This window comes from Pongo pygmaeus, chromosome 8 (genome assembly GCF_028885625.2).
Source record: "Pongo pygmaeus isolate AG05252 chromosome 8, NHGRI_mPonPyg2-v2.0_pri, whole genome shotgun sequence".
Lineage (NCBI taxonomy): Eukaryota > Metazoa > Chordata > Mammalia > Primates > Hominidae > Pongo > Pongo pygmaeus.
In genome coordinates this window covers 7273412-7289607 of record NC_072381.2, presented here as the reverse complement: position 1 = coordinate 7289607, position 16196 = coordinate 7273412, and the positions used below count along the sequence as shown (strand labels likewise).

General features: G+C 45.3%; 1 protein-coding gene across 10 annotated transcripts in view; it reads left to right on the top strand.

Moving 5' to 3' along the window:
* The window catches only part of SFMBT2 (Scm like with four mbt domains 2), a 250273-nt gene that overhangs the window by 189434 nt on the left and 44643 nt on the right, over nucleotides 1–16196 (top strand). For all 10 annotated transcript variants that reach the window (XR_008492091.2, XR_008492092.2, XM_054436982.2 and 7 more), the window contains 2 exons: nucleotides 988–1114; nucleotides 13584–13697. Coding sequence is in view for 8 of the 10 variants with exons in the window: in XM_054436982.2 (XP_054292957.1) it covers nucleotides 988–1114; nucleotides 13584–13697 (241 nt within the window). In the remaining 2 variants the exon portion in view is untranslated. The remainder of the gene's footprint in view (nucleotides 1–987; nucleotides 1115–13583; nucleotides 13698–16196) is intronic.

The window sequence follows — 16196 nt, the reverse complement described above, 5'->3', positions numbered from 1 at the left end:
GTGGTGAGATCTCAGCTCACTGCAACCTCTGCCCCCTGGGTTCAAGTGAGTCTCCTGCCTCAGCCTCCAGAGTAGCTGGGATTACAGGCATGTGCCACCATGCTCAGCTAATTTTTGTATTTTAGTAGAGTTGGAGTTTCATCATGTTAGCCAGGCTGGTCTTGAACTCCTGACCTCAAGTGATCCACCTGCCTCGGCCTCCTAAAGTGCTGGGATTACAGACATGAGCCACCACACTCGGCCTTTTACTATGAAAAATTCTAAAGGATATTTTTCCCATTTCCTGTAAAGGAAAATGATGCCGGATGGAAACTCTGTGTTCCCACTTGAACTGTTATCATGGGTATAGGAAGGTGGAGGAAATGGTGTGTACTTCAGTGATCCCATAGAAGGAAGGGTGCGGCAGGGCGCGGTGGCTCATGCCTGTAATCCCAGCACTTTGGGAGGTCGAGGCAGGCAGATCACAAGGCCAGGAGATCGAGACTATCCTGGCTAACACGGTGAAACCCTGTCTCTACTAAAAATACAAAAAATTAGCCAGGCATGGTGGCAGGCGCCTGTAGTCCCAGCTACTCGGGAGGCTGAGTTAGGAGAATGGCGTGAACCCGGGAGGCGGAGCTGGCAGAGAGCCGAGATCACGCCACTGCACTCCAGTCTGGGCGTCAGAGCCAGACTCCATCTCAAAAAAAAAAAAGAAAGAAGGAAGGGGGCATATGGAACTGGAAAGAGAATGAGTTCATACTCTCACTCGTTTAACAAATAGTATTAGGCACGTACTATGTGCTAGGCATAGTTCTAATTTCTGGGAAACAAAAATGAAGACCACCTGGTTCTTTCTTCATGAACGGTGGGAAGGACAGATACATACGTGAGCCTGTCTTGTTGATGTAAGATGTGCGTGCATGCATTTCTTTCTCTTTCTTCATCTGCCCAGCTTTGTCCTGCTGCATCAGCACTGGCTCAGTGTTGGTCTCGTTTCTCTTGCAGACATCATTTAGTCGAGGTTTCACAAAGAACATGAAACTTGAAGCTGTGAACCCCAGGAATCCAGGAGAACTGTGTGTGGCCTCCGTTGTGAGTGTGAAGGGGCGGCTAATGTGGCTTCACCTGGAAGGTACATACTCGCTGGGGGTAGCAGTCGCTGGGGGGAATGTAGAGTTTGTCGAAATGGCAACGTGTGGAGGAATGCAGCCCTTCTCAGAAGGGACCTTACTTCTCTTTCATTTAAACAGATCTTAAATTATTCCGTGTTCTTAAATAAGTGAAACTAATCAAATATAAATGTATTCAGAGGCTCTCATCTTAACTAATGATTTCATGCAATGAGATGCTGGCAAGATAATTATGTTTGGAACACAGTGGTCTTTTTACATCTATGATTAGAAAAGCAAATGTCACAATTAAATTAATGTGAGTCACTAAAACTGAGATTCCAGGTCTTGGTTATTATCAGGACAAAATTGTACATTTGTATTTTAATGTGGTTATATCCTTTACTTTGATTTCTTTTGTAGATGTTTAATTCTTCCTCAAAATAGTACCTGGAGGATGACTTTCTCCCCAAATGTCTAATAAACAGAATTTAGGCTTGTTTGTTCGGTGATGTTGAAACTATCCTTTATAGCTATAGCATATTTACAGGTGCAAGAAAATTCACATAATGCTGTATTTTGTGAACAGAATCCTGATCAGACTTTATATTTAAGTAGAAAACCATATTTTCCAGGTGGTGGGTTTTCAGTGATAAATAACTACAATGGATTTGATCTCCAAGGCTTTCCCATCTTTCTGTGATTTGTAATTCTTTGGGTTTTTTCTTAGGATTTCATAATACTCAGTAGTTATTTCAAGTATATATGCAAAAATGAATAGATATGAATAGTAAAATAAAGTTAACTCTCCTAGTTCATAGTTTAAATCTTATGACTTACTCAATACCATGATTGGAATAAAAAGTTTAGAAGGAAAATCAGAGAATTCGTGCTCAGATCTCCATTTTTATTTCCTCACTATGCATCTATAAAATGTCTGCAAAGGTCTTAAATAGGCCTACAATCTCATACATGCTGTAGTCCAGGGGATTGGGAAATGTGGAAAACAGTCATTGTGGCTGACATCATTGTGTTGCCAATTCCCAGAAAATTGTTTAAAACATTACTGAAGTTTAGGGTTCCAAAATCAATGTGAAATAAATGGAAATTCCCAAAAAGTTGATTGCTTAGTAGGTTTTCAAGTAGAATGGCCCCTTTCTGGAATTTACGAAAGTGTAGACACAGGCAACGTGGTAACATTTCTGTAGCTTACGAAAGTGTAGACACAGGCAACGTGGTAACATTTCTGTAGCTTACAGGAATAGAACATGGCTTTATTTTCACAGCTCCACCTAGAGTTGGGTGAACTGCTCTTGGAGAAGCAAGATTCCTTCTGTACTTTGTAATGACTAAATTTAACTTGCTATCTAACACTATGCTGAGCCATCTTAACAAGATCGGACTGTTGTTTGCATTATTAATTAGAAAACAAAAATGGTCAAGTTAAAAGCCCATGTTTTATCCTTATTACTTAGCGCATTATGGTTAAAATTCTTTGGCAGTCATTATTTATTTGGCAGTTTCTACTTTCAGCCTGCTTTATGACTGTTAATTACCTAACACAAACAGCAGTAAGAGTGTCCTGATTTTTATAGGTGGAGAAACTAGCTAAGCTATTAAGATCTGCCTGGGGTTCAATTCCATTGCTCTTGACATTTTCTCTGTTGCTTAATTCACCAGACCCTACGGCTTCCCGTCTTAAAAAAGAGTGATGAACAACATTTAGTGTGTATTTAACATTTTGGGCAGTATTTTCTTCTTTGTCCTGTTCTCTTTGAATACATATTTTTTATTTTCTAGCAAAGAAATAGAAGTCAGCTCATGTCAGATCTTTTTCTTATTCCCCAGAGTGTTTTCATTGGGTAGTGATGAAAATTAGTGTTAGGAAACAGATCAGAAAATATACATTGATCGTTTTTCCAGACCTGATTCATTGTTCTAAAAAGTGTTTGTAAACAGTCTGTTGAGTCTTATTTGTTGAATAGTATATTACCTGTAATTATTGCTCAAAATCATGCATCTTTTTCATTACTTACAAAAGATATTGCATACAAATAAAGTAAAATTCCAGTCAGTTTCCTGGGTCTTGCTTGAATTTTGGTTTTGGTTTTGAATTTGGCCCTTACTGAGCACTGACCTTTCAGAGTGACAGCTTAATGGCACTTAACTCTCATTATTTCAGTTTTATCTATCTAGTGTTTCCTTTCCTCCATGTTGGGAATAAAATGATAGAGATTCATCATGGTCAATTTGTGGCTGTTAAATTTTTTTATCTAATGATGATTATTCCGATTATAGGCCATTTATTTGACACTTTAAATTTATAAAGTACTTTGTAACAATTTTATTAGTTATTTTCGTGCATTAAATTGATTTGAAGTCTTTTCAACACTAGACTGATTGACCACTTTTAGGTAATTAAAATGATTCTAGTTAATATCTGACTTCTCTTGAAGTTGATTCATTCTTTACGTGTCTCTAAAGGGGCTGTTTTTGAAGAGGGAGCAATGAATAAACTGCATGAGATTAATGTAATATCATTTTAAGTGCATATTTGAAAAGAATTTTAAGCTCTCAGAAACCACTGGTAGTTAGCAAGGGTGATTGATGATGATGGGGCCAGTGTTCCAGAAAGGAGGCAGTGCCTTCTCGTAGGTCAGTGTTCTGCTGCAGGTCATCATGTCTGTAACTGTGAATATTGTTCATATAATACAATTTACTTTCAGTCTTAGGTCTCTAGCATTGTGGCCGCACACACTGGCTCCCACACTCACAGCTCTGCCTTTCCACAAACCAAGTGACTTTCTATTCATTTCCAGTCCTTTTTTTACGGGACAAATACATTGGTCCAGCAGTTCGGTGTGCTGTCCTAGCTCTTTAGCCCAGAAGGTTTGCCTGCTTGCATTGTCTTCCCTTTGGCCTTTCCTTCTCCACTTGCTTCATTTGTACCCAGCATCCAAGACAGGAATGCAGCACAGCAACCCACAGGGGAAGTTCCCCAACCTGGCGGGGCCACTGTCCTCTCTTCACCTGCTGCAGTGGCCTGTGTTCGTAAGAGTGGTGGCCGGAAGATGCTGGACATTTTCTTAACCTCTTGTTAAGAAGGATCGCATATATTATCCATCTCCTGCTTTGGTTGATTGTTTCTTGCTTTTTACTCGTGATGTTTTCTTTTCAGTACATTTCTCTACCACCCTTGGTGACTTCTGTTTCTGGACGTTCCCACTCCTTTCCTCGTGGCAATGCTTGCCCTTCCTTGGTTGCTCCTCTGTCTCCTTCATCTTCTGCACAGTCCTGGGGTGGCAGGGCTGGCTTCCTTCCCACCGTCAGCTCCTCCCCAGATGACTTTTCTCGGCCTCTTCTTCGCTCTGCTTTTCTCAGATGTAGAGGTTAGAATCCCCCAGTCCTGCTCTTCAGCCATCTGTGCCCAGCGTGGCCTCGTCTTTCTCTGTGGCTTTGGACGGTCATGCTGTGCACACGGAACTGAGTGCCCGCGCCCATGGCGTCACACACGGATCTGAGTGCCCGCGCCCATGGCGTCACACACGGATCTGAGTGCCCGCGCCCATGGCATCACACACGGATCTGAGTGCCCGCGCCCATGGCATCACACACGGATCTGAGTGCCCGCGCCCATGGCGTCACGCACGGATCTGAGTGCCCGCGCCCATGGCGTCACGCACGGATCTGAGTGCCCGCGCCCATGGCATCACGCACGGATCTGAGTGCCCGCGCCCATGGCGTCACACACGGATCTGAGTGCCCGCGCCCATGGCGTCACACACGGATCTGAGTGCCCGCGCCCATGGCGTCACACACGGATCTGAGTGCCCGCGCCCATGGCGTCACACACGGATCTGAGTGCCCGCGCCCATGGCGTCACGCACGGATCTGAGTGCCCGCGCCCATGGCGTCACGCACGGATCTGAGTGCCCGCGCCCATGGCGTCACGCACGGATCTGAGTGCCCGCGCCCATGGCGTCACACACGGATCTGAGTGCCCGCACCCATGGTGTGATCTGAGTGCCCGCGCCCATGGCGTCACACACGGATCTGAGTGCCCGCGCCCATGGCATCACACACGGATCTGAGTGCCCGCGCCCATGGCATCACACACGGATCTGAGTGCCCGCGCCCATGGCGTCACACACGGATCTGAGTGCCCGCGCCCATGGCGTCACGCACGGATCTGAGTGCCCGCGCCCATGGCGTCACACACGGATCTGAGTGCCCGCGCCCATGGCGTCACACACGGATCTGAGTGCCCGCACCCATGGTGTGATCTGAGTGCCCGCGCCCATGGCGTCACACACGGATCTGAGTGCCCGCGCCCATGGCATCACACACGGATCTGAGTGCCCGCGCCCATGGCGTCACGCACGGATCTGAGTGCCCGCGCCCATGGCGTCACACACGGATCTGAGTGCCCGCACCCATGGTGTGATCTGAGTGCCCGCGCCCATGGCGTCACACACGGATCTGAGTGCCCGCGCCCATGGCATCACACACGGATCTGAGTGCCCGCGCCCATGGCATCACACACGGATCTGAGTGCCCGCGCCCATGGCGTCACACACGGATCTGAGTGCCCGCGCCCATGGCGTCACGCACGGATCTGAGTGCCCGCGCCCATGGCGTCACGCACGGATCTGAGTGCCCGCGCCCATGGCGTCACGCACGGATCTGAGTGCCCGCGCCCATGGCGTCACGCACGGATCTGAGTGCCCGCGCCCATGGCGTCACGCACGGATCTGAGTGCCCGCGCCCATGGCATCACGCACGGATCTGAGTGCCCGCGCCCATGGCGTCACACACGGATCTGAGTGCCCGCACCCATGGTGTGATCTGAGTGCCCGCGCCCATGGCGTCACGCACGGATCTGAGTGCCCGCGCCCATGGCGTCACGCACGGATCTGAGTGCCCGCACCCATGGCATCGCACTCACAACTCCTTTTCCATCCCCTGCAAAACATCTCCACGTGGCAGCAGCATTTCCAGGACAGAACTCACCGGCAGAACCGGCAGAACCCGTCTCTGCTCTTCTCCGTGAACGTCCTGTCTGACGAGTGATGCCGTTATTCATCCAAGTCGGAAGCCACGGCGTCCTCGAAGTTAGAAACTCTACAATAATTCCTGCCCTCCCACCACCCCCCCACAACCCATGAGTCACTTCAGACCGTACCTCCACCTGTCCTCTTCCGGCCCCCACATTGCACTCAGGCCCTCCTCCCTGGGTGTGTGATTTCAGCCACCTCCTACCTGTTCTCTCTGCCCTCTTCATGGGGCTTTGAGGTTATTTCTGTAAAATACAGGCATTGCCTTCCCCCTAATACACAGTAGGTCTGTGTTTCTTTTTTTTCTTAATTTTTTAATTTTACTTTAAGTTCTGGGATATGTGTGCAGACTGCGCAGGTTTATTACATAGGTATACATGTGCCGTGGTGGTTTGCTGCACCTGTCAACCCGTCATCTAGGTTTTAAGCCCCACATGTATTAGGTATTTGTCCTAATCCTCTCCCTCTCCTTACCCCCACCCCCTGACAGGCCTCAGTGTGTGATGCTTCCCCTCCCTGTGTCCGTGTGTTCTCATTGTTCAGCTCCCACTTATGAGTGAGAACATGTGGTGTTTGGTTTTCTGTTCCTGTGTTAGTTTGCTGAGAATGATGGCTTCCAGCTTCATCATGTCCCTGCAAAGGACATGAACTCATTCTTTTTTATGGCTGCATAGTATTCCATGGTGTGTGTGTGCCACAGTTCCTTTATCCTGTCTATCGTTGATGGACATTTGGCTTGGTTCCAGGTCTTTGCTATGAAGTAGAGACTAAATTCCATAACATGACACTCAGCAACCCATCCTCTGTAGGCTAATATGCTTCCTGGATGTGTGAACTTGGCACTTTCTGAGTGTAAAATCTTTTTTATTTGTACAGCTGTATAAAACAGCGAGTGATAGAGTCTCTTATAGGATGGTGGCAAGTGGATGAACATCGATAGAGTGTAAGAGTCATGTTAGCACATGGTAGTCATTGCTTAGTAAATGGAGATTGCTGATAGTATTATTAGGCAGCACTTTTCTTTTCAGATTTGCCACCTGCGGGAGCCTGTGCTCCAGCTGAAAGGAGCACTTGTGTCTGCAAGCCTCCTGATTTGGTTCTTGGTGCTGGACACTGTCCCACAGGGCTCTGCTCCTCTCCATGCACCTGACAAAGCACCGTGTTTTTACAGGCGGTCCTGTGCACTTTTGCTCACTCGGCGTTTGCTGAGTAGATATGAGGAAGAAATAAAATGTGTATTCCTGAACAAAATAGCGATTTAAGATACAGCGGTCCATTAAGAACTGCTGTTTGGCCAACCGAATTTGGGGACAGTGAGATCTTTTATACTGGAAGCTAAAATTCAGAAACTCCTTGACTGGTTTGTCTCTATGACTGACTGACTGAGTTCCAGCAAACTGCCCTCCACATCCCAGTCAATGGGGTCCTATTAGAATGCACATTTCTAAAGCACTCCAGTAGGTCAAATGGGGAATGCATGGTGTGGTTCAGAGAAACCCATCTGAGCCCACCTCGTATGTTTAGGAGACCAGGTGTGGAACAATGGTGTGGTTCAGAGAAACCCGTCTGAGCCCACCTCGTATGTTTAGGGGACCAGGTGCAGAACACAGCCCCTTAAATTTTTCCGTAACTGGCAAAAAGATCAGGTAGTTACTACGCATTTTGGAGATACTTGCAAAATTGAAACAAGGGAACATGTAAACGTGAAAATAATTACATTTCAAGCCGGGGTGGGTGGTTTTAAAACCTTTACAAAGAAGAAGTATGGCCTGTATGAAACCTTAGAGGGAGAAGCTGCTTCAGCAGATGAGAATACAGAAACAGTATTTTCCAGACAGTTAAAGCAGGTGACCTGCAGGAGCTGTCTCGGGGAAGAGGCGTTTAATCCTGCCACAGGTGTTTTTTCGGAAGGCTGGTGCTCTGTTAGGTTTTGGGGGCCAGCAGCAGGACTGGCTCTGGCTGTCATAAGTCCATTGGGAATGATTTGGGAAGACTATTGACCAGAGGCCAGGGAATCACCTCTCCAGAAGGCTCTGCAGCAGGAACCACAGCAAAGTTCAGGTTTTCCAGCTGCCGTTGTGATGCATGTGACTTCCCGGTGAGCACGTTCTCACTGAAGGGGTCCCAAACCTGCCCTCATCTGCCTGCAGGTCCGGGGTTGACCTGGCTTCTCCTGTAGCAGCAGGCGACATCTACTACATGGTGGGAATTTTGCAAAAACTGTGTGGGGCCCTAACAGGAAAGAGACAGATGCTAGACACATACCCCCCAACCCAGAAATAAAAACAAGGAAGGAAAAAGATAGCCGCCCACCCCAGGTGCTTTCTAAGGCTCTGGAGCTGGACTGCCCAGGTTTAAATCCTTCAGCTGCCACTTACCGGCCGCTGGATTTCTTCCTGTGCCTCAGTTTACTGATCTGTGAAATGGGGATGGAAACACCCCCTATCTCTTAGGGTTGTTGTGAGGACTGAATGCTTGGAATGGAGTAAGCACTGTGTTTGCTACTGTGTGGGTCTCTCTCCTCTCTCTCTCCATCCCCCCTCCCCACATACTTGTCTAATCCCATTTGTGTGGTTTCCTTCAGCCTGTTTCCTATGATATCTTGATCCTGCCCACCAGTTTTGCCCACTGTTTTTGTTTTTGTTTTTGTTTTCCCAGGCCTTCGGCTCCAGAGCTGACCCAGGGAGGCTCTGTGCGCTGGGCTTCTTGATGGGCATCTGCAAAGGGAACAGGCCCAGAGGGCAGGTGGGGCTTCCAGCATCCAGGTCTTGCTTGTGGGCACTCACACTGGCTTTGCATTCTGCTGGTGTTTTTCTGTTCGTCTCACACTCGAGCCTGTCAGCATTTGCCATGCCCTTTAACTTTCAGTGGGGACATTTATTAGGCAAAGTTAGCGTGTTCCCTTAAATACTTCTTTTCCTTCTTCTTATTCCAGCCTTTAACTGAGCCGAAGCAGTTGTTCCGATTTTCTTCCTGAAGGAGGTGGAACCCATTTGCCTCCTCGCAGTGGGCTTGTAGCCTCCCTCGCCCTGGGTCCCTCTTGCCTCTGCTGCCCAGTGGCATCTCTCACCCCAAGCTCATGCATGCTTGCGCTGTCTCCTATGATTCGCTGGGAGTGAAGTAATTACGTAATTTTAGGAGTTTGATAGAATTGTGTTCCTAGGAAGACACTCAGGTGTCCTCCTAAGCCATAAGCATCTCCCTTTTTCATCCTGGGGCTCTGGGTAGCATAAGTCACTGTCTCGATTACAGTCCCCTGTGTCATCAGCTGGGTGGACCCATGGTGCGGTTGCAGTGAGGGCACCAGGTAGACAGACCTCTGTGTTCTGCTGAACCGAGGACAAGGGGTAGCAAGCTGCAGAACTCGTTAAGGTTCCAAAGGGATTCTCAGAAATCTGTTATGAATTTAGTTTGTGAGTACAGAAAGTCTTTGTTCTCTTAGAAACTGAAATGCTGATTGCTGTTTAGTTTTATTTTCCTTCATGGTAATTGGCCCCTCATTAATCTGACCTCTATGGCAATACCGTATTTATGTATAAGAGTCTTACTTTCTTCTCTGGGTGTCTTTGGTTGTGTTGTTACATTGGTGGTGATTGTGGAGGCCTTGGTTGTAAAATAGGTAACTCATTCACAAAGGCCAAAAAATCATAAAGGTTTATCTTGGGTCAGATTCTCCCTCCACTCCTATGCCCCGGCTTCCAGCCACCTGGTTCCTTTCCCTGTGGACACCCACTGTGTTAGTATTTTGCATTTCCTTCCAGATTTATTTTATGCACATATGAATATATGTTATTTCCCCCTTTTAAACAGATGGTAGCATACTATATATGCACAGTGTTCTGTACCCTGCCTTTTATACTCGGCAATGCATCTTGGAGATCTGTACATCTGAGTATATTAAGAGGTGTCTGATTCTTTTTTATAGCTGCAGAATATTCCTTCATATGGATATACCCAGATTTACTTAAGCGCTTTCCCATAGATGGGGAATTAAGCTTCCTCATGGTTTTTGAGACGAAGGTTCTGGATAAAAATAAACAAGTAGAATCCATACTGACTGGATGCAGCTTAGCCAGTCAAGAGATTGAACGTGGTCTTGTGTTGTTTGTCGGGGATTTTTCGCTTGATCTTAGCCAAAAGGCCGAGAAGCAATGTGTCAGGATTTTTCTATAAAATGATAAAGGTCTTCAGTGGAACATTGAGCTTTGCCTTTGTACTTTTGGCAATCCTCAAATAATCAAGGAGAAGCATTGTGGACATTCTTTTAATGGATTATTTTGCATGCTATTGGGTCTCCTATCTTGGAAAATAATTAGTCTGAGTCCAGCCAGATAAGTGTAGACTCATAAGCTTCAGAAAGGGAAATGAAGACTTGGTACCCATTATTTGGAATGGGATTTGTTCAGGGTCAGAAACACTTACCCTGGTGATAAATAACTGACTTTTCCATCAGTTCTTATTTAATAGATGCCTTAGTGGGATATATTTGGGGTGGGAGAAGGCAGAACTGTAACCTTCTTGAGGGAAAGGTAGCCGACACATCTGACCTCATGAATACTTGTTTAATTGAATGGGAAACATGATCAAAGGATTCTAAAGTATGGTAAAGACGGCCCTAGCAATATACTAATGTATACATTGTACTGAAGTGTATATGTTAAAGCCGTAATACGGTGTGATGTTTGAATTAGCAGAACATTGGAAGATGAAAGTTGTAATTTAGGAAGGAATAAGCCATAAAGTTACTTTTTTTTTTTTGTTTTTTTGAGATGGAATTTTGCTCTTGTTGCCCAGTCTGGAGTGCAGTGGTGTGATCTCGGCTCACTGCAACCTCCACCTCCCAAGTTCAAGTGAGTCTCCTGCCTCAGCCTCCCAAGTAGCTGGGATTACAGGCACCCTCCACCATGCCCAGCTAATTTTTTGTATTTTTAGTAGAGATGGGGTTTTGCCATATTGGGCAGGCTGGTCCTGAACTCCTGACCTCAGGTGATCCACCCGCCTCAGCCTCCCAATATAAAGTTACTTTTATGCTTCCTTTTGAAGTACTACTTTTAATGACCTTGAAAATCTTATTTGTAGCTAAATATAAATCTGGAAATATAAATATATTTAGTAGAGGAATCTAACCTATTAGCAAAATTTTTGAGTAGCTAAGAAACAAATGCTCTTTGGGTCTGCAGAGGAGAAAATGACCTTGTGTACCAGGAACCTGCCCGGGGACCCGCTTTGTCGGACTCTGGGGAATCAATCCCACACCCTTCAGGACGGGCAGAGGCACTTCCACATTGGATGCCTCTGGGGAGAGTCTCTTTACATTTTGTCTGTTTTGAACATATTCTTTCTTGTTTGATTCCTTTAGCAATTAGGTTAAATGTTGGTCAAGTCTTATAATATTAGACAGAAACAATGTCTATTTATTTAACGTGGTTCAAAAATAAGCCCTGTGAACCTCCTAGCATTCCTTTAAATTCCATATTCTTTAATTACAGGGGAATTAAACATTTAAAAAGTTAAGACTGACAGTCGTGATAATTGATTTGAGAACCAATCAAAAGTTCCAAATGATGAATGGTGATGATAGTATGTGTATATAAGCACCTGCTGTCCATGTTCAGAGCACCTGAGATACGCCAATATATTGGCTTAACTCTAAATTGGGACCCCACGTTTAGCAACTAACATACTCCATCTTCACCATGTCTACTTGACGATGAAAAGTCAGAGCTGGTGGAGCTCGCACCAGATTTAGGACCATTTTGTGTTTGGTTGTTGGCATTTAGCTTCATGAAGTTACCCTTTTGGTGAGGAGGGAGGATGTGATTCAAAATTCTTCAGATGTCCTGAGATGACATGGATGGTAATGGGGCTCACCACGTTATTTTCTTTCCTCCCTCCCTCCCTCCCTTCCTTCCTCCCTCCCTCTTTCCCCCTTCCTTCCTTCCTCCCTCCCTCCCTCCCTCTCTCTGTCTCTTTATTTTCTTTTCTTTTCTTTCTGACAGTGTCTCGCTCTGTCACTTAGGCCAGAGTGCAATGGTGCAATCACTGCTCACTGCAACCTCGACCTCCCAGACATGAGCAGTCCTCCCACCTCAGCCTACCAAGTTGCTAGGACTGCAGGTGCCTGCTACCACGCCAGGCTAATTTTGTATTTTTTGTAGAGACAAGGTTTCTTCATGTTGGTCAGGCTGGTCTCAAACTCCTAGACTCAAGCAATCCTCCTGCCTCGGCCTCCTGAGTAGCTGGGACTACTGGTGCATGCCCCCATGCCAGGCTAATTTTGTATTTTTTGTAGAGATGAGGTACTCAGGCTGATCTTGAACTCCTAGGCTCAAGCAATTTGCTTGCCTTGGCCTCCCAAAGTGCTGGGATTACAGTCATGAGCCACTGCACCCGGCCACTGTGTTATCTTCATCTTGATTCTCAATGAGGAAACCAAGCAGGGCTGGATTAAGGGGTCAGAGTCCATAGGTCATCATCTAATTAAGAGGTCAGAGTCCATGGATCACTGTCTATTAGTGGGGCTCTTATCTCTTGATTCCTGGTTCAAAGTGTTTTTTTCTTAACTATTGATTTGGTGTCGAATTTTCTTCTTGATGACTAGTTCCAATTTTATTCTCTGTGTAGCCAGAGCTCCTTGAAACTTTTGCTGCTGTTAAATCCAGACTTCTTGTCTTTTTCAGAGTTTTGTGGCTGTGAAGCCAGGTCATCACAAGGCATGACTGTAATTATGAAATAGGATGTGATAGTCATCAGGTCCCACATTTTAGTGGGATCTTTTAGACATTGCTACATAAGTGACTTTTCCATGACATGGCCAAAGTCTACAGGCCACAAACTGAGTTCAAAACAAAGTAACTCCAAACTGATAAGTTGACAAGTTTCCTAGAGAAGGGCCTTGTCCATGTACACTGCTCATAAACCTTGTTTTTGAGTTTTACTGGTTCCATTTAGCTGTGATGCTTGACTTTCTTTCATTGAAGGTTGCCTTTACGTGGTGTTAGGTGGAGCATATCATGAAGGCTTAGATGTGGGCCCTGAGGTCCTACCCCAAGCTCTGATACATTCCCTTAACCCCAGAGCTGTTCTTAGGAAAGGGGGATGCTTGTTTTCTCTTTCAGCCAATCCTGCTCTGATGCCGATCTTTTCCTACAGTCCTTCCTCTTTTACTTTTAGGGCGGAGTATCTCTCTTTTCCCAAACCTTCATTTTATTTGAACCCCTTTTATTTCTGCCTTTTTATATTTCAAGCAATTGTGTCTGTGATAAGACTAAAGACTCCTCTAAAGTCGTCTCTTCCATACGGCTGCTATTTTGTTTTTGTTTTTTAATGTATAAAGGAATGTTTTTCACCATGTTGGGATGCTCTATTATTGTTGTCCTTCTGTTTCTTTGTTGGTAAGATCTGTTTGTACCTCTTGTTTCAACTTCTTCCCATGCAGGGCTGCAGACTCCTGTTCCAGAGGTCATTGTTGATGTGGAATCCATGGACATCTTTCCAGTGGGCTGGTGTGAAGCCAATTCTTATCCTTTGACTACACCACACAAAACAGTCTGTAAGTGGTTCTCAGTTGAGGGGGGTGGGGGTGGATGACACCAGTGATCTTTGTGAATAAATTGGCAGCTTCATAAAGAAATTATAACCAAGTTCTAAATAACAAATAAGATTTTTGATTTTCCACCAAGAACCCATGTTTTCATGATCTCACTTAATCTTTAAGTGTTTGCATGAGATGATGTCACAGGTTGACAAACTTTAACAGTGAAGAACAGTTGAAAGTCACAGAGAGGTAGAGGACAAATATCTGAAATCATCACTCTCAGTTTTTTATACAATTCATTGTTTTGATGTGAAAAAATAAGTTAGATACTATATTATTGTGTTATCATTTCTTTAAAAGAACTGATTTTTCTCATGTAGCTTCTCCTAACAGAATCATAATTGGTTCCAATAATATACTGACATTCTTATAAACACTTAACCAGGCTAGGCACGGTGCCTCATTCCTATAATCTCAGCACTTCGGGAGGCCAAGGCAGGAGAATGCTTGAGCCCAGGATTTTGATACCAGCCTGGGCAACATAGTGAGATACTGTATATACATAAAAAAAGAAGTACATATATAAGTAAATTAGTCAAGCAGGGTGGCACATGTCTCCAGCTACTCTGGAGGCTGAGGTAGGAGGATTGCCTGAGCCCAGGAGGTCAGTGCTGCAATGAACCAAGATGGCAACCAAGCACCAGTAGACTCCAGCGTGGGTGACAGGGTGAGACTCTGTCTCAAAAAATAAATAAAACAAAATAAACAGCCTACTCTTAGCACTAACTAATCGCTGATATTTCAACTGTACTTTATAAAGTGTATTACCACACATCCCTTTGGTTACAGAAATACCAGATAACCAATATTAACAGTTAAACAACCCAGCAGTACACGTTCATTCATACATGAGTGCACACACACACATGCACATTTAAATACATGCAAAATTTTTGTTTGTTTTTTTAAGACAGAGTTTCACTCTTGTTGCCCAGGCTGGAGTGCAATGGCGCTATCTCGGCTCTCTGCAACCTCCACCTTCCGGGTTGAAGTGATTCTCCTGCCTCAGCCTCCCAAGTAGCTGAGATAATAGGCGTGCACCATCATGCCCAGCTAATTTTATATTTTTGGTAGAGACGGGGTTTCACCATGTTGGTCAGGCTGGTCTCGCACTTCTGACCTCAAGTGATCCACCTGCCTTGGCCTCCCAAAGTGCTGGGATTACACTTTGGCCGCGCCTGGCCAACAGTGTGTTTTAACATATTTTTGTAGGTTATTATCCCAAAATGGTACCATTTAAAAATCTTCTAACCTAATAAATCATTGCATTTATTATTCTACCCTAATGCGTATCAGAAGTGTTATTTAAAATGATGAGTCCTTAGAGATAACAGGTTTTAACTGTTAAAGAGATTCCGTCTCTGTCGTTTTCTTGATGGAATTTAGGCACCAACTTTACTTCTTCCTAACAGCCTGTTGTGTGGCCACTTCTGTAGACTCTCACAACGTTGCTGGAAACACAGATCCATTGCGTAGCTGACGTCACATTCCCTGATGGCGACAGCATTTCAGAGCTCCTCTAGTTAGCATTATTAAGAGCACCAGAGGACATTATGTGTGTGAAATAAGCAGGTAGTTCAGATTAGAGACAGCTGGATTCTATGGGATTCTCCTTTTCCTAAACCATCCTGCTCAACGGATCTGGTTCAGTTGGAGTAATCATTTCCCCTTACTTAAAAATATTTCTAAAACATTGAGTGTACAATAATTATTTTAGTCCCAGGGACATTCTTTTCCCTTGTCTCTTAAAATGATGCAGATTCTGGCCAGGCGTGGTGGCTCACGTCTGTAATCTCAGCACTTTGGGAGGCCGAGGCGGGTGGATCACCTGAGGTCATGAGCTCGAGACCAGCCCGACCAACACGGCACAACCCCATCTCTACTAAAAATACGAAAAATTAACCAGGCTTGGTGGTGCATGCCTGTCATTCCAGCTACTTGGAGGGCTGAGGCACGACAATTACTTGAATCCGGGAGGCTGAGGTTGCAGTGAACTGAGATCACGCCACTGCACTCCAGCCTGAGTGACAGAGCGATACTCCGCTCTGTCTCAAAAAAAAAAAAAAAAAAGCTGCAGATTCTGACCTTGCTCAGCCAGCATGGCCAATAGATTCTCCCCAACCTAAGTGTTGTCCTGGGGTTGGGGTTCCAATCCCCTCTGTCCTTGTTGTCCCTCAAACAGAACCTGGTGTCCTAGATCCTCTTCCTCCCCGCTTCACATGGATTTGGGAGGGTGCAAGTGCTTTGGGTTTTTCTGGAGCACAATCACATACAGGTTAAGGTGAACACTGTAAAGTCTCCTCCTTCTTTAGGATTTTGGATCTGTCTGTTGTGCTTGGCTCTTTCCCAGGGGGTCAGGCGTCCCCACCCCGTTCACAAAGACCAGGGGAGACAAGTATTCCAAACTCACTTTTCATCTGAGAGATCCTAAGTGTGGACCTTTTTGTAGTAGTA